This window comes from Homarus americanus, unplaced genomic scaffold (genome assembly GCF_018991925.1).
Source record: "Homarus americanus isolate GMGI-L3 unplaced genomic scaffold, GMGI_Hamer_2.0 scaffold51859, whole genome shotgun sequence".
NCBI classification, from domain to species: Eukaryota; Metazoa; Arthropoda; class Malacostraca; order Decapoda; family Nephropidae; genus Homarus; species Homarus americanus.
This window is the reverse complement of record NW_024711292.1, coordinates 13120958-13147200: the sequence shown is the minus strand read 5'-3', so window position 1 is coordinate 13147200 and position 26243 is coordinate 13120958. Positions and strand designations below refer to the sequence as shown.

Here is a 26243-nt window from a genome sequence, read left to right as displayed (position 1 = left end):
ACCTCTACTATATCTCATCTCCACTTCACATCACCTCTCATCATCTCCACTTCACATCACATCCATCACTTCACATCTCTACTATATCTACATCATCTCCACTTCACATCACCTCCACTATATCCACATCATCTCCACTTCACATCACCTCTACTATATCTACATCATCTCCACTTCACATCACCTCCACTATATCCACATCATCTCCACTTCACATCACCTCCACTATATCCACATCATCTCCACTTCACATCACCTCCACTATATCTACATCATCTCCACTTCACATCACCTCCACTATATCCACATCATCTCCACTTCACATCACCTCTACTATATCTACATCATCTCCACTTCACATCACCTCCACTATATCTACATCATCTCCACTTCACATCACCTCCACTATATCTACATCATCTCCACTGAACATTCCCATCATCTCCAGTACACATTCACATTATCTCCACTACACACCCACATAAATATAAATAATAAGGCAGTAGGCAGCTATCAAGCAGGGAAGTAATACCACCTGGGAAGATATAGGAAGCATAATGTGTTGTCTAATGGTAGACCCTGCTGCCATATGGCATCACAAATATTGTGACCAACTCCCAGGTTGTTGAATTGACTTTCTGCCTCATGTACACTCAATTGCAGGGTTTCAGTTGTTTCTCTTAATTTAACAACACAACATATTTATAATTTCTTATTCTTGATTTGTTTAATTTTTCCATTTCTATACTGTATTTATTTTTGGTACAAATTTTTTTCCACCCCCTAGGCCCTGATGTGGGTCGGTGACCTGTACCTGGGTGGGTTAATCCCCGTTAAAATAAAATGGATGTGTAGTGGAAATGAAGTGGATCTGTTGAGGATATGTGGATACATTGTCAAGGTCAGGGAAGTCACATCTATCATGGGGTCTCATTGTAATTGTGCATCATCATAAGCAAGTTTATATTCATTAATTATTTTCCATTTTTTCAAAAACAATTCATAATTTTAAAATGCTTAACTAATTATTTGCATTATAATTCTTAATTTGTAATATGTTTATGCAATGTATTGTCATCCACCCATAATGTCTTGAGATAACCCAACAAATAGACAAAATAATACAAACCTATAAGCTGGAGTTGCTGTTTGGGAACATCTTGTGAGGCAGTCAGGTATCGGTCAATAAAGTCTGTGGCCAGGTAGTAGGTCTCACGGTGTAGCCTATACACTTCACATACCTAATGTAAAAGTTACAATATGTTAGAAATCACAAGAAGAAATTTACTGGAACAGAACAAAAATGTTTTCATATTAATACTGTATTTAAAACTAAGCCAACTTACAGGTGCATGATCATCTTGCATCTGGTTTGGGGAGTTACATTTTTTAAAGTCATAATGTTTCAACCATAAGAGGTAGAATCACCAAAAGAAATTAAATAAAAATAGGTCAAACTAAAACAGATTCTACTATTACATCAATAATTTCAATTTGAGAAAAAATGCTGCTGAAATGCAATGTATGGTCAGTTCTACTGAAGGAGTCACTTGTATGGACGCTTCTAGTAGACACAAGACACAAGTTAAGGTGCCCTTATTTTGCATGGTTATTTTCTGCAGTTTCACTTATAAATACAAGTGGTCCCAGGGTTACGAATGGGTTCTGTTCCCGTAAGTCGGAGCACATGTTATGTGCATACCGTACTTACAGAACAATGTTTAAAATCCCACTACAGTATATCATAACCTAAGTCCTTATATACATCTAAAATCACTTAATTTAAGACAAAAGAAATAGTACCAAAATACAGTTATTGAAAGTAAAAAAAAATAAGTCATCAGGTAAATAAAACTGTAAATTTCAGGTTTAACTCTGTTCATATTGGCGAGCAATCATAAGTCGAGGACCCCCTGTAGTCAAATAATTGTGATCCTTTATTATTTATACATGGTGTGGATTTCTTACACTGCATACTAAGAGGGAGGAAACTGGCCGCCAGACCATTTTTGGCCTGCCGAGGGTCTCAGGGTGACCAGCGACCATACTCGAGTTCAGTGGGGTTATTTTTTATTTTTTAAGGAGAGACTCAGGGGAACAGAATTTATTGGCAGATTTGGATGAAATTTAGAGGATATTGGGTTCATTTAGTACCAGGTTGATAAAATACTATAATAAAATATACTATAATAAAATAATCAACTTTCCTGCAAAAAGAATCCCACACTCAACACCATGAATTGTTTTTTTACAAAGGACAAACAGCTGACAGGCTTAGCTCCTTCACCACTTATGCTTGTCATAATATGTCTACAGCAATAAGACTAATTTATAATAGCAGAGCCACATTGGGATGATGTTGGAGGGTAGTGGGTGTAACAGCACCTTTGCTTTATATAAATATTCACTCAAATGAATAACATGTTATTCACGACTCTAGATCACTTGGCTTGCATCTCTCTCAAAGGTCAAGCCAGGGTCAGCTGATTCAGTAAACACTGCTCGCTCGCTACCACTCTCTCACGGCCCAGAGAGGAGCAGTTCACTTCATATTTCAAAGTGCTATTAACAACACTTCCCTGGAGAGAATTCATAATTTATTCTCTCAGATTATATCTATGTATATACCTGCTACTTAATAAACAGAAAAGGCCAAGAAGTGTTTACATCAAGCCCTGTCACTTAAGAGTTCCAGAACTTAATTAAAACAATTGGTGTTATACCAAATTAGCTATCACATGGTCATACCCATTAAATCTGCATAGATTATTATTAACACTGAAAATAATAGGTAGTCTCTGAAGAACTCTTATAAAATAAATCTGGCCCTCCACCTCAAAAGTTTCACCACCCCTGCTGTACATGGTTCAACAGTCGCCATGTAAACTTCAAAACCGGTGACACGTGTGACCCATCACCCAAGCCTTATTATACCCTTACCCCCATTCTGCATCTTTGTCTAGTAAATGTGACACAGTCTGTTAGCCTTTACTAACAATTTATAGCACTATACAGAAGACTAATTTGGGTTGACCCCAGTCCAAAAATGTGGAAATCCAAAAATAGCAAATCTATGGAGGGGGAGGGGAAGGTAACACTGCTTTTCTGGAACTGTACAATTATTATGTTATTACTGCACTTCAACAACTAAGGTCTTCAAGTGCATAACAAAGTTATTAAAACACTACTACGTCAACAATAAATAAAAAATATGAAACAGAACTGTCTGGGTTAAAAATCAGACATAAGTCTGGTTACCGACAACTGTTTTCACCAAGATGATCGATATGTACAATATTGTAAAGTGTTATATGTAAGTAACCACAGAATTTGTCTTATGAATAAAGAGAAAACTGAACACTGCACTGTATAGTACTATATAAAGATAAAAAAAAGAAGATAGGAGTATATTGAGTGAGTAGGAGACAAGAGTGATCTGGGAGCAGCAGTTGGGGGGGGGTGGCTCCCTCTCCCAACATCCCCTTAACATGTCTTTATGAGATTTCACCATAATTCTCATATCAATTAGGTTCATTTGGTACCAGGTTGATAAAATACTATCATAAAATAATTAACTTTCCTGAAAGAAGAATCCCACACTCAACACCATGAATTGTTTATTGTAGTGTATTTATCATCTCTTAATAAATAATATTGTAGTGTATTTATCATCTCTTAATAAATAATATTGTAGTGTATTTATCATCTCTTAATAAATAATATTGTAGTGTATTTATCATCTCTTAATAAACAATATTGTAGTGTATTTATCATCTCTTAATAAATAATATTGTACAGTAAGGTCTTGTATTTCGCGAGTAATATAGACTGGAAATTTTGTGCCAAATTCAAATTCGCAAAATGCAAATACATAAACTAATGGGAAAAATAACAATATAGACTGGCCACTATATAAAGCAAAAACTTTCAAGAATCCATGCTAAAATTTGGGCTCCTTGTGATAGATTTGCCCCGCCTTCGTGTAAAATGTTGTTAGCAACTCTGCAGTTCGCCTGTGGCTGCTCCCCTGAGTGTACCTCCCCAAGAACTGCACGTATGTTTATAAATTTTTTCAGTTAATGATTTGCAATATATCTAGCCTTTATAAACTGTAGGTAGTTGTCTTTTGTGCTTTATGCTTGGTGTTATTTGTTTGTTTACTTTGTTTGCTACAAAACAAAGAAATAATAGATAGGTTTCATCCAAACGCAACTTTTGTCTTTGACTTCGACCGTTCGTTATACATATTTTAACATTTTTAACATCCTCTTTGATGTGCTATTGCCTTAAAAATCATTTGCATTTTTATTTTTGTAATTTTTAACATTATTATAGAGAAGAACAGGTCTGATAATAAATAGTGAACACATTAGTATGAATAAATAGACCGCTTAACGAACATTTGATATGAACCAATCAACTCACTTATAGAAATGAGGGCGTGGCTTCTGGGCCAAGCTAGTGTAAAGTGAGTATAATTGGCTGCTTTTTGTCCCTTCAGCATTATTCGTTAACAATCAGCATTATTTTCCCCAATTTCAATTTAACTAGTGAATTACAAGGACTGAGAGGGGCTTATGTACACAGGGTGACCTTACAAATCATGAGGTCAGGTCAAAAACATGACATCCGCTAATCCAGACACCAACACCACCACAAACACAAAAGAAAGGGCGACGTAACTAGTCATGTTAAATCAGGTCAAGTTTTTGAAAGAATGCTTGTTCGAACTTTTTAGCCACGCCCCAAACCAACCAAACGTTAGCCCAGCTTGCCTGGACTCTGATGCAGTCGCTCTTCAGAGGTTGTAAAGGTAAGTCGGTTTTTATTGTTGTTGTTGTTATTATTATTGTTATTACTATCATTATTATTATTATTATTACTTTATTTAATATTTGTTTCTTTTAAGAGCATGGAATTCATACCAACGACAAGAGGAGGAAGAAGGCTTTTACCGCCCACCTGGTACAATGTCCTCCGTAAACTTCCTGACCTCTCGTATGTCTATGGGAAGGGGGACGTGATTGCTGCCCGTATCATCACTGGGTATGACTTTGCTTGGGAGATTGGTATCCCCGCATCCCCTGAGCAACGCTCTTGTGCATTATGCAGAAGACCAGACAGCTGCACCCTTATCCACTACCTCCTAAGATGTCCCACACACAGCGCTTCCGTGACGCCCTGACGGAGACACGATGATCCTCCCCATACTGGCCAGATATTATATAAATAACATTGATTATGTGTTAAAGGAATATCCTTCCTTCCTTCCTTAGGCTTTAGTAAGCCCCTTTATAATATTTATACTGCATATACTTGTCACACTTGCCAGATGCTTCTGGTGTTATTGTACAGGGGTACCTAGTGACAGCACTAGGATCCCGCTTCCTCTATCAAGGAATAAACAATTGAAATTGAATTGAAGGCTTTTGCTTGACGTCTAAGCCTACATCGTTGATAAACGGAAAGACAATGTAATATATTGACGATGTGAACGCAAAGGAAGTTGTTGGGGACGATTAAAAACAGAAGAAGACGTTATTCAAGGAGAAGCAAGTAATCACTCACATCCGCCTGATGCCGGACATAACCTGTCCTTGAAAACAGTAAAGAAAATTAAAGAAAGAGCCAGACAGTCGGAGGAAGTGACATTGACTGTTATACAAAACTGCACCAGTGAGTACCCACTTGATGCTGCAGGTACTCTTCCTAAGAAAGAAACTCTGGCAAGAATGGTGCGCAGACACACATGGTAGGATCATGTGGTCAGTCCCCCCCTCCCCCTTCCTCTCTCAAGCATGGCTTAATTGTATTAGGGAGATGAATTTGATACCATAATGATCCTAAATAAATTCTCCATGAAACGTTTCCAATAAGATATCCTTAAACTAAATATTTCTATATGATATATAAAAAAAGATAAGAAATATTGATACCAGAATCAGTAAATTCAGTTCTAATTTCGTTAGATACCACCTTTTTTATCAAAATAATCCTGAAAACTTTATCTAGAAAATTGGTGAAATAAATATATTTTAAAAATAAAAGCTCTACAGGGGCTTGAATACAGCTGTGTTACTTTTATACTCCGCCACTGATCGGCCAATTAGGCGTTTAGGCGATCGGTCACGTTTCTGTTACGCACTGTTGGCAAGTACTGGGTATGTTTGGCTCCTGAATGTATCTGAACCTGCTCCAGTACTGGTCAAGTCTGGTCTTGAAAGAGCTCACACTCGGTGCCATTACCACACACTCAGGCAGGTTGTTCCACAAGTTCACAACTCTCACTCCGAAAAAGTTTGTCCTCACAGTTTTCTGGACTTGCGGATACTTCAACCCTGAGCTGTGACCCCTTGTGGGGCGAGCTATAGTTATTTACACAAACGCCACTATTGTTCATACTGTTATCATAATAATATATACTACTGTGTATATTGTACTCACCAGCAGATCATGTCATCTTTAGCCTAGAATAGGCAGACACTTCACTCAAACGTTAGAATCTTTATTTATGTTAAAGAGATGAATTTGATACCATAATGATCCTCTATGAGACGTTTCCAATACTATATCCTTAAATGACAAGCTGAATTAGAAGGTAAAAATAAGTATTTTACTGTATGTGTAGGGAACTGGTAGAAGAATTTATTTGAAATATTCAGTAAAATTCGATACCATAATATCCTGCCCAGTTTTCCCCGTGAAAATACCATATTTTGAGCAGCATATTACTGTACTCATGTACTATGCTAAAGAACTAAAATTTTTATCTCTTGTGCAAACTATCCAATGTTTACACTGTATACTCAAATTAATTGCTATTTTGCAGGAATTCCAGCAATGCAAGTTATATTCTCGCAAGTCAAGTCTATGACATTTTATAAGAGAAAACTTAAAGCCTAAAACAAAGTTCATCCCATTAATCGTTATCACCTCCTGCTGGCTGGCAGGAGGGGGGATGGTGGGATGTCGACAGCCAGGAGGGGAAATTATAGCATAGTGTACTCAAGGATAATTATAAAAGGCAGGGAGTATAAGTTTTTCGCTTATAAAATATCACTGACTTCATTAAGCAGAATATAACCTGCATTGCAAGAATTCTTGAAAGATAGCGATTAATTAGAGTATAAACATCTCCTAGTTGCTACGCACACACACACACACACACACAGGGGAATTAATACAACAATCAGCTGCTGAGTGTATCACTTGGTAACACTGGTGCATGTTATCAATCCTTTCCACTCCATCTCTCTAATCACCCACACCTTTCTGCTTTCTCACTCTATATTTTAAAATGTTATGTAATGTAGAAGGGATACAACTTTGCTCACTTATACTTACAGTGTACTTATCACAATCTCCCTAATAATTCTTTAGCTTTGGTGTTAATTCAAGACGTCTTCAGGTCATGAGACCCGCTAATTCTCCACCCAAGAAAGGGTGACCTGACATTCCACCAGGTCAGTAATATAACACCGCTAATCCCCCACCCTACCTCCACCTTACATCCCGGGTGACATGCTAAGACGCCCGACTAGCAAGCATCGGGTGACGTACTAAAACGCGCGCCATTTCCCACCACTCTTTAAATGCCCAGCGTGGGTAATCAGGTTCCAGTGTGACTATTTGCCTGTCACGCTACACGCTCGGCCACAGGGAAGCTTCCTGAACGTAATTACCTACTTTTGTTTGTTTTATTTCCATTGTTTGTCCATTTTATCATGTTGTATCAAAGTAATATTGCTAAAAATAGTGTACAGTAAGTCCTCGCTTAACGTCGGGGTTACATTCCTAAAAATGCGACATTAAGCAAAACAACATTAAGCGGATCACTTTTCCCCCCCAAAAATAGATAAAATACGGGAGTTACGTTCCTGAGCCTCCCTTTGCCCAATGAAATACATTACATATACAGAAAATCATTGACATTTCTATAGAAAATAGTATATAGAACTACTGTACAGGTTGAACCTCCCTAACCCAGCACCCTTTGGACCTGACCGGTGCCGGAGTATAGAATTGTCCGAACCATAGGTGGTCTCTGTAAAATACATACTGTAGTATTACTGATGCGACAATCTGGCACATCATATTTAAAATTTTGCGCCTAATGTTTCTCTCGGCACGCTACACTGTCCTAAGGGCAAAGCTGTACTGTACATGTACTCAAAATAATGTACTAAATGATAAAAAAATTGTTTTGTGCAAACTATAGCATGTTTATATTCAAATTAATCACTATCATATAAGAATTCCAGCAATGTAAATTATATTCTCCCCAGTCACTTCTGTGACATTTTATAAGCAAAAAACACTCAATCTAAAGGACATAAATAAACAAATAAATACTTCACGAGATCTTCGGCGCCAATTGTCAAACGTGCCACTGTCACCCCCCAATCTTCCCAGCCAAGGTTTGGTGTTTTAGGCTTAAAGTTTTTATCTTATATAATGTCACAGACTAAGTTAGGAGAATATAATTTGTATTGCTGGAATCCTTGCAAGAAAGCGAATAATTTGAATATAAATGTCATATATTTTGCACAAGAGATAAAAATTTTAGCCTTTGTAATAAACTTAATTAGAACATGTCAGTTCAGTGACATTTTATAAGAGACAAACTTAAAGTCACTCTTCAGGACAGATAAATAAACAAGCACTAGACCTTGGCATCAGCTGTCAAACATATCACCTCACCCCCCCCCCTCAGTAAACAGACCATTTCGCATCCCTTAATTTTAGCTGTGTTGATTTATGAGTGTTTGTTTTAACATAATACTACAAAAAACAATGTTTTGTTTATTCTAGGAGATGGGCTGAGGTGCATCTGGGTAGACTCTCAGTCTTTTTAGTATTTTGTGTTTCTCTCAAGTACTGTACCAAACTTAATTATTTCATTTAAACAACACTTTGATTTAGTGTGAATTCAGTTTAAAGCGACCTCTCTTGGAACATATCTCCTGTTATATCCACGTTCTACTGTACAGTGTAATTATAATAAACGAAAATAGATAAATAATAATTCTCATTCTGCACTTAAAATGACAAAATAGTTACGGTACCTGAACCTGTACATAAATTGGTGATGTTCACCTGTAAAGAAGAAAAAATATCTGTACAGTAAATTAAATAATAAAATAAATATGCTCAGTAGGCATATTAAGGGTAAACAACAAGTGAAATATTACAGAAACACTTGAAATACCTAGAAACACACCAAACTCCACGAAGACCAGATGTAAACAAAGGGTATGCCGAACCATGGATACTAGCGCCGGTGGGTACTAGCGGCCATCCGGCAAACTAAAATTTTGCCGGACAAAGGGAGGTGCCGGACAATAGAATACCGGATTAGGGAGGTTCAACCTGTACAGTATTGCCCCGCTTTACGCGGTTTCACTTTCCGCGATTTCTCATTTACGCGGTACCTCGCCAGAACCGGACTTTCACTTTCCGCGGTGCATCTACTCATATACGCGGGTGAAGTATAATTTTTTATTTAGCTCATAAAATTCATACAAAGTACCCGGCCAGAATATAATTTACATTGCTGGAATTCTTACAATATGATGATCATTTTGAATATAAACATCATGGATTTTGCATTAGACATACAAATTTTAGATCTAATGTAATAATTTGGTTTACACAAAGCAAATATTTTATCGTTTGTGCAAAATATATGAAGTTTACATTCAAAATATTCCCTGACCTGCAAGGAATCCAGAAATGTCAATTATATTATCCTAACTTTAGTCTGAGTTATCATTTATTACTAAAAATGTAAAGATACTGTACTGTTTTCTCCCAAACATTTCTCTGGCAGGGAGGGTTGGGACCGACCGACCCAGCTGGCGTGAGTGTGAGGAGGGTGGGAGAAAAGGTGGGGTACCTTGATTGACAGATAGTGTCGTGAAGAATTTTTTTTTTTTATTAACTGAAGATATTTGTTTCAGCTCATAAAATTCATACAAATTACTCAGCCAGAATATAATTTACATTGCTGGAATTCTTACAATATGATGATCATTTTGAATATAAATATCATGGATTTTGCATTAGACATACAAATTTTACATCTAATGTAATAATTTGGTTTACACAAAGCAAATATTTTATCTTTTGTGCCAAATATATGAAGTTTACATTCAAAATATTCCCTGACCTGCAAGGAATCCAGAAATGTCAATTATATTATCCTAACTTTAGTCTGAGGTATTATTTATTACTAAACTTTAAAATCTAGTGTTTTCACCCAAACATTTCTCAGAGAGGTAGGAGCCAGTGAACTGGGAAGAGGGGAGGGGGTGAGTTGAGTCCATTATTTGAATGGACATTAACCTGGCGACTGTATTTCTCTTAAATATTAATTGTGTGTGCATACCATCATAAAATTAAGATGTTATTTTTACTACAACATAGGTATTGTGTCAGAAAAAGTGGAGTTTGGGGCTCGGGCCAGTCTCTATTGGAATTAATCACATATGTTCTGTTGTTCACTTTACGCGGTTTTCACTTTCCGCGGTACCCCGTGGGTTCAATTGACCGCGTAAATCGGGGTACTACTGTACTAAGTTTGTATTGGTACTCACCAATGGGCGGAGGTGGTAGAGCGAGTGTGTGGTGGGTAGTGGAGCAGAAGAGGAGGAGTATGGTGGGAGCAAAGGAGGAGGATGGGAGCGGAGGAGGGCGGCAGAGGAGGAGGTGGGTGGTGAGTCACCATGAGAGCATAGCGCGGCCAGACGAGAGAGGGTGATACACCGTAAAATGTAGTCTGTAACGACGCAAAACGACATACAGTACAGTAGTATTGGATCACCGGGACGTTAAACAAATTTTTGGTCTTTTAAAGTTTAGCAACATAGTACCGAAACAACGTTAAGCAGGACGACGTTAAGAGCGGCCTTACTGTAGTTGTATTGTAGTGTAGTATTACTGGAAAATAATGCTATGATTATGTTATAAATGTATTTAATTGTCAAATTATTATTATTTTATTCATTACTTGCTCTACCAAACACAAAGACAGCCAGACAGCCTGGCGACCAACTGTGTGTGTGTGTTGCCAAGCACTTTTTATGAAAAAAAAATGCAAATAAAATATTCTAAATGAATTATTTATAGCAAATAAGTTTCATGATCAGTAAATATATGCATTATTGGCCATCTCGGACACAAAGGCGAGCTACATATAGCTGGTAAGAGCGAAGGTGACCACGAGGTCAACTGTCAAAACAACACTGTCCCCTTATATCCCTCCCCCCTCCACCACTGCCAGGGAAGTTTATAGAGGGCTAATATATAGGTTTTTTTTTTACTTGTTTTTTAATTGTTTTATCATTTAAAAAGGTTAAAAAAAATTTGGAAAAGTTTTGATATTTCTCGATTTACCCCTGCATGGGGGGGGGGGGTACTGCCAGCGACACTCTAACCCAGGGCTTAAGGGTTAAAACCCTCTAGTTTTCCTGATAAAGATACTACACGCTCTAGAAGCAGGAGATGGAGAATGATGTTAACATGGTGATGGAGCTAGGACAAACAGCTGGCTGCTGCCCTTTGTAACAAAAGACCAGGAATTTAATAATATGCAATAACCCATCTGGGGTTGAGTGTGGAATTCTTTTTTGTGGTAAATTTTACTATTGTATGATATTATATCAACTCAGCACCAAATGAACCTAAATAATATGGCTATTATCATGAAATTGCATGAAGAAGTGTTTAAGGAGTCCTGGGGGAGGGAGCCACCCACACCACTCTTAACTCCTGCCTGCTGCACCCAGATATAATCTCACTTCCCAATTTTTTCTTTATTCATTAGGCACACGACCACATTGAAATTACTTTTCCACAAATTCTACCAGTACTTACATATAATACTTACTGTATAGTAAAAAAACATTCATATCAGTGAAAACAGATGTCAACAACACTCATGTCTGATTTTCTTGAAAGACCATATAAGCAGGGTTTTGTCCAAAACCCACACCCCCTAGATCCCTTTTTTTTGGACTTTCACATTTTACTGATTAGGATCTGCCCCAATTAATCCAGTGTGTCGAGTTACAACTGTACAGTAAAGCCTCGGATAACAACGATTCGTCCAACAACTTTTCGTATTTGAAATCCTAGATAATTTAGGACCCAATTCAGTTAACATCCTTATTTCATTCGTATTTAAAACCCTAGATAATTTAGGACCCAATTCAGTTTACTGTACATCCTTATTTCATTCATATTTACGACCAAAATTTCATAAAAATAAATTAAAATTACATTGTCATATAAATAATAACTAAATCCCAATATATATTATAAAAAAAAAATTACAAAAAAAGGAAGAGCGCCTTGAGCAACGAAGCTGCCTTGCTAATGAGTGGTAAACAACACTCTGAGCTTGGCGGGCCTTTTGTTTTCAAAAAATCTGGAACAAGAACTGGAGAAAAACTTTCTCAGGTTTCTTACAGCATTTTTGCATCCCTATTCAACATGAGCAAGAGAGCAAGTGATGGTAGTGTTGTTTCAAAAGCTAACAGAAAGTGTCTAAGCACATTCCCAAAATGTTTCTGGGTGCTGGGGAAAGTTTTCCTAAAGTCAAAACTGCACATCTTATCTCAACTCTAATGATCCTGAATAGATTCTCTACAAGACTGTTTTAATAAAAGATCCGTAAACAAAATATATTGACACCATTTAATGATAAAGAGTCCATTCTTTTAAAAAAATTACAATAAAAAATTTAAGAAATGTTGATACCGGAGTCAATACCACTGACAACACTAAGGAATGACTCCACACTACAGAATACCACCAACAACACTGAGGAATGACTCAACACTACAGAATACCACCAACACTGAGGAGTGACTCAACACTACAGAATACCACCAACAACACTGAGGCATGACTCCTACAGAATACCACCAACACTGAGGAATGACTCCACACTACAGAATACCACCAACACTGTGAGGCATGACTCCACATTACAGAATACCACCAACACTGTGAGGCATGACTCCACATTACAGAATACCACCAACACTGTGAGGCATGACTCCACACTACAGAATACCACCAACACTGTGAGGCATGACTTCACACTACAGAATACCACTACACTGTGAGGCACGACTCCACACTACATAATACCACCAACACTGTGAGGCATGACTCCACACTACAGAATACCACCAGCAACACTGAGGAATGACTCAACACTACAGAATACCACCAACAACATTGAGGAATGACTCCACACTACAGAATACCACCAACACTGTGAGGCATGACTCCACACTACAGAATGCCACCACAACACTGAGGCATGACTCCACACTACAGAATACCACCAACAACACTGAGTACTTTCAATGTTTATCCTGTTTTAAAAGTTGATGAATCCCAAAAAGTGCAACTGGAAGCTGAGTGGGTAAGATTATTACTTTTTATGGCCGAGTATAGTTTGAAGCCTATGAGCTACTGAAGCAAAGTTAAACTTAGTTTATTGAAGTTGATGCCTTACTAGATCTTGAGTCAACTACCGATTCATGTAAAATAAATATTTATTGATAGGGATCTCACAAGTCAACCATTATAACAAAAAAGTTCATAAAAGGGCTCTCTATCACATAGTATATACATGAACTATACTGTACTATTCTATGTTACTTCAGTTACATAATACAGTGGTCCTTCGGTTAACGAACACAATTCGTTGCACAGAGTCATTCGTTAACCGAAAATTTCGTTAACCGAATCTATTATTTCAATGGTATTGTGTAATTAGTTCCAACTCACAGAAAAATTACATACAAAGTACTGTATACCAGTAATAGAATTAACAAAACATTAAATATAAACTAAATACAGTACTGTACTGTACAGTATACTGTACGATAATAAATAAAAAACAATGGAATACTGTAATTCAACTTACTTTGAGGTGTGTATGTTGTATTACCGGCAGCTTTGTTTACATATCAAGCAACTGATAGTAGAGGTAGTCGATGATAACGCCATATTCGCTACAGACTGCATTGGTTCTAATGCCTTCTTCATGTTTCATAATAATTTCTGCACTGTATATTATCAATAGGTTAACTAAATTTTAGAATGACCAATAATTTTAGTGTAAAAATGCAAAAATATTCAAGAGACCAACTAAATCGATGTTTAATCCACTGTAAGCAAAGTTAAACTGAGAAGGGTTGTTGGGTGATTCAATCAGCTGATGGGCACACAAAAACTGTTCCCTGTACTGTCTATATTATCAATATATTAACTAAATTTCAGAATGACCAATAATTTTAATATAAAAAAATGCAGAAATATTCAAGTGACCAACTTTCTTGATATTTACTTCACTGGAAACGAATGTAAACATAGAACCAATTACTGTATTAGCGGACTAGCCGATCAGCTGATGCGCACAACAAAACGTGGTTGTCGTAAGTATTTTGTTAATCAAAGTTTTGTTTGTTAATGAAACTGAAAATCCTTATGGGAACTAATTCGTTAACCGAAATTTCGTTAATCGAACCGTTCGTTAACCGAGGGACCACTGTACATTATAATTATGATCCATACAGTACAGGTATATGCCATATATATCACAGTAATTACTGCATTTAGCTAAGAATTAATGAGGACATCTAGTTCAGAAACCTCAAATTTTGTGGTAGAAACGAACAAAATTTTGTGTACCTCTGTCAACCAGTCTAACAAAATTGCCCTCATTCGTGGTTGTAGTGAAGGATGTTGAGTGAGGTAGTCTGGACGTCGAGGGTAGAGGCGGTCCTTCCGGCACATGAGCGCCCATACTTGTCCTTGATCTGCCCAACTCAATTTTGGCAATGGTAGCTTTCTCGTGGATTGTGGCGTTGGGATGCACGTCAAGCCCCGAAACCTAAAATAAATTGATAACAGTGAACTCACTCCAACCTGAATTTCCTAAAAATTTAAAGTACTGTAATACTGATAAAAGCTTGAGTATATATTCACTTTAAACATCTTGTTTACATGAATATTTACAACTTCAATGGAAGGCACATAACTGATAACTAAGTAACTACACAATAGACATACTTGTTCCATGCATCAGGAACTGGGTTGTCTGGAGTTACTGACCGCTCCCTCTCAACGTTGAGGCTTGATGTCACATCACCCAATGGCTGATGCAGCTGATGCAAAAATAAAACACTTTACAATATACGTTCTTGGAAACGTGACGTTAACCAAAATGGACGTTCTCCGGTCATCACCTAAACTTTGTATTTATACTTACGTGTATGTGGAATACTATATACGTACATATACACTTTTACTCTTAAATCACTACTGTAATGTGATACAGATGATTAATTTTTATCTCTTGTGCAAAATACATGACGTTTATATTAAAATTATTCCCTGTTTTACAAGGATTCCAGCAACGCTCGGCAGATGGGGGAGAGGGAGGGAGGGAGCAAGAGAGCGAGGGGGCATGGGGGGAGGGGAGGTAGTACGTTTGACAGTTGGCACTGGCCCAGGTCTAACGTGTGTATATTTATCAGCTCTTAAGTGACTAAGGTTCTCTCTTATAAAAAGCCAGTGCAATGACCTGGGTGAATATAATTTACATTGCTGGGATTCTTGTAAGATACTGATTAATTTGAATATAAACATGCTATAATTTGCACTAGACATAACAATTTTAGTACCGGAATCAAATTAGTACATGTGCACTCCAGCTTTGCACTAAGGTCACTTATTTCTTTTATGTTTCTTTTAGTATGGTGTGTGCATGTAAATGGATGAAAATAAATGAAGAAATTTATGTACATCTACCCAAAAATACAGTTTAAAAACTTTATATTATAAAATGTACTACAGTATTGTACACTAATGTACAACAATTTTTATATCTTGAGCAAAACATATGACGTTTATATTCAAATTATTGGCTGTCTTGCAAGGATTCCAGCAATGCAAATTATAATCTCCTAACTTTAGTCTGAGATATTATATATAATAAACACCTTAAAGCATAAAGTTATCACCAATGTTTTGTCTGGGAACACAAGGAGGGAGGTAGACAGCGAGCATGGGGGGGGGGGTGGGGGGAGGTGAGGTGACAGTGTCTGGTGTTTGTTTATTTATTTGAGATAAGATTTGACAATTGGCGCTGAAGGTCTGCATGTTTATTTATCAATACTTAAGAGTGACTAAGCTCTTCTCATAATTTGCCACCCAAACGACCAGGGTGAATATAACTTATATTGCTGGGATTCTTGTAAGATAGTGATTTATTTGAATACCTGTATAAACAATCTATATTTGCAATAGACATAACAATTTAAGTACCATAATAATTTAGTACATGTACAGTACAGGTTTGTTCCATTGTTAACCGAGGGACCACTGTATTGCAGTGTACTTGTACTGTACAATATTGACTAAATTCACTAGATAACGTACACAACTAATGGTTAGTAAAACTTGTCAAGTAAGTGAGTGTCAAGTCTGTCAGTATGAGTAGCATGTGTGAGTGCTTGTGACACTGTCAGTATGAGTGGCACGTGTGAGTGCTTGTGTTCCCCATCATAGGAGTCAGTTTTCTCTCGCTTCAGGACGCCTGAGTCCGTTTTCTCTTAATCTTAGAGTGCAGTGCACCAGAGACTTCGTTATTCCTTAGTAATGACACAGAATTTGAAATTGCAACCGCAATTGCAATTGGGGTTGCTATTGTTGAGGCAACTAGATATGTCTGATTACAGCAAATGTGTTATTGTCAATTTGTAGGTGAAAGATTTTATCCTCAATAGATGTAGGTTAACATTACACCTGTAGGCAAATGCTCACGAAAGCCTAAGAAAGGATATTCCTTTAACACATAATATCTGGCCAGTATGGGAAGGATCATCGTGTCTCTGTCAGTGGGTCGTGGAGTGGTGGTCCAGCAGAAGTCACGGAAGTTTTTTTTGGGGGGGCCACGGACATATATGCGATCGGACGTTGTTCGAATGGACGTAAACCGACGCATGACTGTATGTATGTATGTACAGGTTGTACCCCTCTAGTCCGGCAACCTCGGGATCTGACCGGTGCCGGACCATGGAAATTGCCGGACCATGGAAATTCACCCTTTTCCTGGATAGATAGTGACTTGTGCTTATGCTTGGAAGCACTAGCACCACTTTCTCTGCATCATGGTCTCTTTGAAGACATATTGAAGGGTTAAATGTCGTACAGTAGCTTCTCAAATTTCGTGAGTTTTTAATTCAACTTATTTTATTGGAACACACAAAAAAAAATAAATAAAAATTTTGAGGGCGGAAACTTGAATTTTGACGGGTTTGAACGGCCCGCCAACGTGCAGACGACGTGCATAATCGTGTAAACAGCGTCATTTCGCTTATGTACAAAAGATTCATTATTGTTTCTTACTGAATGTCTTTTTTATTGAATTAATGTTTATGTGTGCAAAATGAGCAATACAATTCATTAATAATATATATATATAATCCGTAGAATATTAAAACACACGAGGAAATGACACAGCATTGTTTTCGTTGATTACAAAACCAGTGACTGACTGGTTCTACATATAAAACTGAAGAAAATAAGACCTTGGTTGTGTAGCTGTAGTAAAATTAATATGGTTGTTTTAAGTAATGTTATTTAATGTTAATAAATGGAACAATAGAAGTAGCTGACGATAATGGTAAAGAAAAAAGAGAGATTGCGTATGTAAGTGCGCACACGTGAAAACATATCGTCATTACTTTACATAAGAATATGAAAGCAACACTAATTTACTGTTCATATATATTTTAATTAATGTTTCTGAATTTGTTTTTATTGAATTAATGTTTGTGTGTGCAAAATTAACAATGCAATTTATTAATAATATGTGGAATATTAAAACATGAGGAGACGAGACGGCTGCCGGCATTGTTTATGTTAAAGCTTACAAAAGCAGTGACTGATTGGTTCTACATATAAAACTGAAGAAAATAAGACCCTGATTGTAGCTGTAGTAAAATTAATGTAAAAAAATTAATATGGTTGTTTGAAGTACCTGTAATGTTATTTAATGTTAATAAATGGAACAATATAAGTAGCTAACCATTAATGGTAAAAAAAAAAGTGAGACTGCGCGTATGTAAGTGCGCACATGTGAAAACATATCGTCATTACTCTACATAAGAATATGAAAGCAACACTTATTTACTGCTCATATATATTGAAGGGTTAAATGTTGTACTCTGTATAGACAAGCAGAGAGAGAGAGAGAGCAGCCGAACTGCCGGATGTAAACAAACCTTAATTTCCCGCGGCTTTGTTGTTTTTTTTAAGGGGATTAGCCCACCCGGGCATAGGTCACTGACCCACATTGGGGCCTGAGGGGCAAAAATTTAATACTCCTGTAATAATAATAATAATCAGATAAGTAAAAAAAAAAAAAAAAAGCTACCTATTGGACAAACTAAAATCGTTCCGGACCACAGAATGCGGACTAGAGAGGTACAACCTGTATGTATGTATATATGTACATGTATGTGTGTGTGTGTGTGTATATATATATATATATATATATATATATATATATATATATATATATATATATATATATATATATATATATATATATATATATATATATATATATATATATATATATATATATATATATATATATATATATATATATATATATATATATATATATATATATATATATATATATATATATATATATATATATATATATATACACTATACCTGTATATATATATATATATATGAGACAAACAGCCACAATTTATTAAATAATGTCCAGCGGAGTTGAGTAACAACCAGGATCTTTCTAAGATGGGACTGGGATATCACTGAGGCAACGCCTCACTCTGTAGTGTGCGAGATAAAGTACCATTTGTAGGAGAATGTAATAGGAAAAATAGAAAGAAATCTGCACACTTCTGCATTCTCATTACTGCAAGAATGCCACCAAAGGTTGCCCTACTCCCAACAATGGCTATGCCTCTGCTCCGTCTGATAATCCTTCCTATTTAATCATGCCACATTTTAATCCAAAACATATAAACAAAATGCAGTTTTACTTCATATTCATCATCACCAATCACACACCCATGTAGGTCAGGTTGGTTTGACTTTCGTCCCTACAAAGTTCCACAAGTAACCCCAAGGTGCCAATCATACATCATGACCCAAATTTTTACCCCAAAGATAGGCAGAAACATTTGTTGGGCCCAGAATTACACCCAATGGTCTGCATACCTACACCTTCTGGATTTATAAACAAACTTCGGTGTTGGTAGAAATAACACAGTACAGTAGAACGTCGATTTAAAGCGATTCAATTTAAGATTATTGATTTAAAGCGACACCTACAATTAAGGACAGTGTTTTAATTTAAAGAGAGTCAATCTGGCGCATCATATTTTCAAATTCGTGCCTATTGTTTCTCTGGGCACGCTACACTGTCCTATGGGCAAAGCTGTACTGTACATGTACTCAAAATAGTGTACCAAATGATTACTAAAAAAATTTTCTAGTGCAAACTATAGCATGATTATATTCAAATTAATCATATCTTATAAGAATTCCAGCAATGTAAATGATATTCTCCCGGTCACTTCTGTGACATTTTATAAACAAAAAACAAAAACTCAATCTAAAGAACATAAATAAACAAATATATACTTCACTAGACCTTTGGCACCAACTGTCAAACATGTCACTGTCACCTTCCCCCCTCCCCTCTTCCCAGCCAGGGTTGGGTGGTTATGGGCTTACAGTTTTCATCTTATATAATATCACAGACTAAAGTTAGGAGAATATAATTTGCAATGCTAGAATCCTTGCAAGACAGTGAATAACTTGAATATAAACGTCATATTATTTTTTTTTTATGGGAATTAGCCCACCTGGGCACACAACGGGGCCTGGAGGGTGGAAAAAAAAATAACAGAAAGAAATTGAAAACAGAGAAGAAAAAGTTTATACAGTCAACCCTCACTTTACGCGGTCCCACATTCCGCGTTTCCACGTTTACGCGGTGCCCTGCCAGAACCCAGGATGCTCACATTCCGCGGTGGGTGTACCCCTTTACACGGTGAAGTATAATTTTTTTATTTAGCTCATAAAATTCATACAAATTATCCGGCCAGAATATAATTTACATTGCTGGAATTCTTACAATTTGATGATCATTTTGAATATAAACATCATAGATTTTGCATTAGACATACAAATTTTAGATATAATGTTTACTCTTGAGTAAATATGTTATTTTTTGTGCAAAATATATGATATTTATATTCAAAATATTCCTGGTCTTACAAGGAATCCAGCAATGTCAATTATATTATCCTAACTTTAGTCTGATTTATTATTTATTACTAAAAAGGTAAACAGTCTGGTATTCCCACACATTTATCTAGTAGGGACGTTGGTGGGGGGTGGGGGGGAGGGAGGGAGGGACCGGCGACCGACCATCTGTTACCATGTGAAGAATATTTTTTTTTTTATTAACTGAAGATTTTTATTTTAGCTCATAAAATTCATACAAATTACCAGGCCAGAATATAATTTACATTGCTGGAATTCTTACAATTTGATGATCATTTTGAATATAAACATCATATATTTTGCATTAGACATAAAATTTTTAGATAAAATGTTCACTCTGAGTAAGTATGTTATCTTTTGTGCAAAATATATGAAGTTTATATTCAAAATATTCCTGGTCTTACAAGGAATCCAGCAATGTCAATTATATTATCCTAACTTTAATCTGAGGTATTATTTAATACAAAATGTTAAAATTTATTTTTTTCACCCACTCTTCTCTTGAAGGGAGGATTGGTGGGGGGTGGGGGGGAGGGTTGGGACTGACCGCAGGGTTGGAAGAGGGGGGAGGCAAGGTGGGGTACTTTGATTGACAGATAGTGTTGTCAAGAATATTTTTTTTTTTATTAACTGAAGATATTTGTTTTAGCTCATAAAATTCATACAAATTACCCAGCCAGAATATAATTTACATTGCTGGAATTCTTACAATTTGGTGATCATTTTGAATATAAACATCATATATTTTGCATTAGACATACAAATTTTAGATAAAATGTTTAATCTGAGTAAATATGTTATCTTTTGTGAAAAATATATGACATTTATATTCAAAATATTCCTGGTCTTACAAGGAATCCAGCAATGTCAATTATATTATCCTAACTTTAGTTTGAGGTTATTATTTATTACTATACCTGGTTTTCCCCCAAAAATTTCTCAGAGGGAAGAGCCAGCAGTGTAGTGTGAGAAGAGGGGGAGGGAGTCGTGTCCATTATTTAAATGGACATTAACTTGGCGACTGTTTTTCTCTATTTCTCTTAAGTATTAATTGTGTGCATGTACCATCATAAAATTAAGATGTTATTTTTACTAGAACATAGGTATTGTGTTGGAAAAAGTGGAGTTTGGGGGTCAGCTGGTCTCTATTTCATTTAATCCCATATGTTATGTTATTCACTTTACGCGTTTCTCACTTTCCGCGGTACCCCGTGGGTTACATTAACCGCGTAAAGTGAGGGTTGACTGTACTGCATTAATCTACACCACAAAGATGCCGGAAAATTAGCTTTTTAAAATGAGACAGATTGTATAAGTATGGAAACACAGAAGAAGGCAGAGCATGCCACAGTTTGGCTGTGTGAGAAAAGAAGGAGGTACTATAATGGGTTATTCTCGTGTGACCAACATCCACAGAGAAACGGTGGGCACCGCGGGCAAGACGTGTGTTACGAGCCCACGGCCTTGCTGGCGGTACACAGGATGCCAAATCCACCGAACATTGCCCGTTAAAGTACCTGTAAAAGAGAGAGAATGAAGCAATATTGCCGCGAAGAGAAAGGGAAGAGAGATTGTCGACTAAAGGAGGAGAGTTAATAAGACGAAATGCCTTTGATTCCATCCTATCTAACAGTTGGACAGAAGAAGAGCCACCCCAGATATGAGAGCAGTACTCCATGTTAGGACGAATGAATCCCTTATATACTAAATTATTCTATTGAAACAACACTTCGATTTAGTGCGAATTCGGTTTAAAGCGACTTCTCTTGGAAAGTATGTCGTGTTATATCGACATTCTACTGTACATAATAAAAATGAAAAGATTCCCTTGTTGCTGTATCTGCTTGTGTAATAAAAATGTTACAGTCCTTAAGTCACACTAAGCAATAGCCTCAGTCAGACTCATCACTAACTTTCTAGCAGACTTGAACCAATTTTTCCATCTTTATCAGCAGTTTTACTTTCTGATAACTTTCTCATTATACTACATTCCCTCTCCAAGCACAAACTTCATAAGAATAAATAATACAAATCTGCAGTAGATGTACAAATACTTTTTGAACAGATGGAAAATAAAAATCTGCAATGCAATATAATGATGAAAAATCAAACTGTGCAGAAGTGTAAGTTTATATTTGGTTCAAAATCAGTCTTCATTTCTGTAAGTAATGGCCCAACTGAATATTTTGTAGTGTGTGTGTGTGTGTGCTGCATATACATTTCCATGCAAGAAACAAACATACATACATACCATCTCTGAGTGTTCCACACGGGCCTGCTTTACTTGTCGTTCGTCTTCTTCATTCTCAGAACTCTTTCTTTTTCTTGTTCTTAAGATAGCTGGTTTAGTTCTTGTTGATAATGAACCATTTTTCAGTCTGAAAAAACAATTGACTTGGATAAACTCCTACAAAACCCATGAATAAACTTGACACACCTTTAACATGGAGAAATTACCTGTACCCTGTCTGATATTGAACTGGATATGGACAATAAACATACTGTATAGAGATATGAATTTACATTAGATCAGCCTCTTATCATAGAGAGTATTCTCTCCCCATGGTAGAACCTGTGGGCAGTTGCCAGAAACCACCACCATGACTACCTTAACTTCACCACATCCTGTATGTTAACATGACTTATTAGCACTACAGTACATGTGATATAAAGTAGAAATACAATACAGGATGTACAGAAGTACTATAATGGATAATGAAAAGTATCCTCAGCATCACAGGCAATAAGTACTGTACTTGCACATCATGCCTCTAGCTCTGGGAACAATGTCACTCAAGTTATGTACTTTGCTGGGACCATATTAAAAAATTATACTGTACAGTATATTTTGTAATACAGTACAGTACTGAAAATAAAAATATTCACGTACAAAGTCTTGCCTTGGGGTTGGGCACAAACAACATCGATTTGAATAGAGAACACAATTCAGTGTTATTGCTATCTTGTATAACAGCTAGGTCATATGGGATTATGTTCTCTCAATATTTCAACAGGATTGTCTGAAAATTAGAAACATTGAGCAAGTGAATAAAAATTGAAGTGAGGTAGAGAGTGAGTCCACACAAAGTAACCGGCCGAACCGAGCTCAACTTTTCCTATTGATTTGTCCTTGCGCTAAAGTGTGTGTACATGTGGAGGTGAGATTTAATTTTTCACCTCCCTAGACAACAAATATTTCTGCCCCTTATAAAGCCTTTATTCTTTCTCCTTTTAAACCAATAAAATGGCTTCACAGCACAATGACAGGAAAAAACAGTAATCCTTTTTCATCCTCGAGTTCACTAAATTTTGATAAATTGAACACTCTGTGGCTCGTTTATACTTATAGGGAAATAGTATAAAAAAATAAATAAATAAAAACTGAGATACATACTGTATTCCAAATTTTCACAAAATAGTCTCAGGCCCATCAACCCACAATAGGCCTAATGTAATCTGTATCTATGGTATCTGGTTGTCCTCCACTAGGATGTCTACATCGTCTTGGACACAAATGTCTACATTGTCTTGGACACAATCTGTCCACCTCTTTCGAAGTCTTCTGTCATGAACTTATTCTACCAGTGCTAACTCTGGGACTCTGGTTTCATCCATGCAGGCAATTATAGTCCACCAATCATACCCTTTGTGCTTTTATCACCTTTGTTATTAGAGGTTGTCCAGTAAATTGTCTCATTATGGTGTCGTCTCTATTCATTGGTGCATTAGTCCATCGATTCTTCTTAGAACACGGTTCTCAAATACAAGTAATTTTTGCTCCAATCATAATACAGTACAGTACAGTACTGTATTGTATTCATAAAAATAGGAAAACAGAATATTGCAAATTAGAACAAATGTTGGCAAATGCTGGTCCAGTCTCCTAGTTAATCATCTGTGATTGTTTTATATTAACACAAAGTCCTGTATATTTTGTGTGTGTGTGTGTGTGTGTGTGTGTGTGTGTGTGTGTGTGTGTGTGTGTGTGTGTGTGTGTGTGTCCATCCCTATTTCATCACAACAGCAAGTGGCATTGGTGATGGTACAAGGTAGAGATGAGAGCATAAGCATACTGTACAAACATTGCTGATATACTGGAAATAACAAAAACACCTCTTAACCCAAATTCTGAATTACCACGTGACTCACCCTAAGACCAGATGCCCCTTCACTCCCTATACCTCAACTATGGGAAGTATAAACACGATAGTTCATATGATTTTTATCTTTTTGTATACTGTATACTGTAAATACAGTACAGAAAGTCCCTTCTCAACAGGAGATAGTCCTAAAAATCCTCATGCTGTGCAAATTTGTGCTATATGACCCCCAAGGCATTGAAAACCAAGTACAATGTGAGAGATATGTGTCGGAGGGAGACCAAGTGTGAGAGGTAAGGTATCAGAGTGCAGGCACAAAACATACACCAAAATATTCCTTAAAGCACCACTTTTTTCTCATGTCTACACTAATTTTATTATCTCATAACACTTTTTAATAAATTGCACCTCACCTTGGGTCTCAACAACTGTTTCCTGGACTGCAGTTGTTCAGACTCAGAGGTGACTAATGGAGCAATAGAACTCATGGGTGTCATGAATCATGTGTGTAGATGATGCTGGCCTGTGTTGAGATGAAGCATGGCATCACTAGCCCATGCTGGCATCTACTGAGGGCAGGGGAACTTTGCATTTTCATCAGCTGATATATTGTCTTAGTTTGATATTTATTAATCCTTTAAAACCATATTAAATGAAACATCAATTTTAATCAAAATTTCTCTAAGAAATGAATCATTAAAGTCATATTAAATGGTCTTCTTACTCTAGAGGTCACAGCCACAAGCTACCGTTTAAGTTAATACGCAAAAAAAACTCAGAAGTGTAACTTGTTGAGTAATAACCTGCCAGAGAATGTTGTGGCAGTAAGAGTTGTGAAATGTAGTACTGTACTGTACAGTAATAACCTACCAGATATTATTGTGGCAATAAATGAGGCTGGCAACCACAATATGGTCTCCTGAATTATGTACAGTACACCCTTCTCTACTCACTGCCACTGACTTTTCAGTGACTTCATTTTGACCCATCACTTAAGGTTTTAACAATGACACCAGTCATGTTGACACTGTCTGATTAAGTGTTTGTAGTTGGCCAACACCTGAGAAAGGTTCTTTTCCTCCCCATGTACACATATGATGAAGTGCAGCGGCTTAAAATCCTCACTATATGGCGTACTGTAGTTAACATTTCTTATTGTTAGATGTACAGTAGTGGGCAGTAGGCAGTATTTTCTGATCTGGTACACATCCCATTTTCCTCCATAAGGTAATATTTTCCAGAACCACACATTTGATGTCCACAGTGTGTTCTCCAGAAAAGTAACCCCTTCATAAATTGAGAACTTACTTTACTAATACTGTACCATGGAATTATTCAGTCTGGGTTAACAGCTTCCCTATACATTACTGTACTATAATGTTCAGTTCCCTGTACTATCAGAGGGGCAGTATGTGGAATCAAGTTCGTCACTTGTGTCCTCTACCAACACAGTTTCAGTAACTCTATGACACCAAGGCACCTATTATAGTGGGAAAACGGGACAAGTAGCCATAGGTGGGCACAGACATAAAATAATATAGAATGCGTAAGTCATGCAGTTTAACCACTCAGAAATAAAGTAAGGTATAGTACTGTATTCAGATTTCCCAAGGTAAAACTTCCATGGGCATCTAAGGCACAAACTATAAACTGATGGATGCTTAAACTCCAGAACACCATGAGTGGGATGAGCTTTATGAATGTACTACCGGTATTTAGCAGCAGCTTACCTATTACTTTACTAAGGAAACCCTCAGCTATCATCTTGGTTGAAGAAGTTTGCCA

The 26243-nt window shown here is 36.7% G+C and overlaps 1 protein-coding gene across 2 annotated transcripts in view; it reads right to left on the bottom strand.

The window, feature by feature from the left end:
• The window catches only part of LOC121880154 (G1/S-specific cyclin-E-like), an 84230-nt gene that overhangs the window by 33276 nt on the left and 24711 nt on the right, over window positions 1–26243 (bottom strand). For both annotated transcript variants that reach the window (XM_042387290.1, XM_042387364.1), the window contains exons 3-6: window positions 22610–22736; window positions 15091–15185; window positions 14710–14911; window positions 1130–1241 (exon numbers count right to left, since the gene is read on the bottom strand). In XM_042387290.1, coding sequence (XP_042243224.1) covers window positions 1130–1241; window positions 14710–14911; window positions 15091–15185; window positions 22610–22736 — 536 coding nt within the window. The remainder of the gene's footprint in view (window positions 1–1129; window positions 1242–14709; window positions 14912–15090; window positions 15186–22609; window positions 22737–26243) is intronic.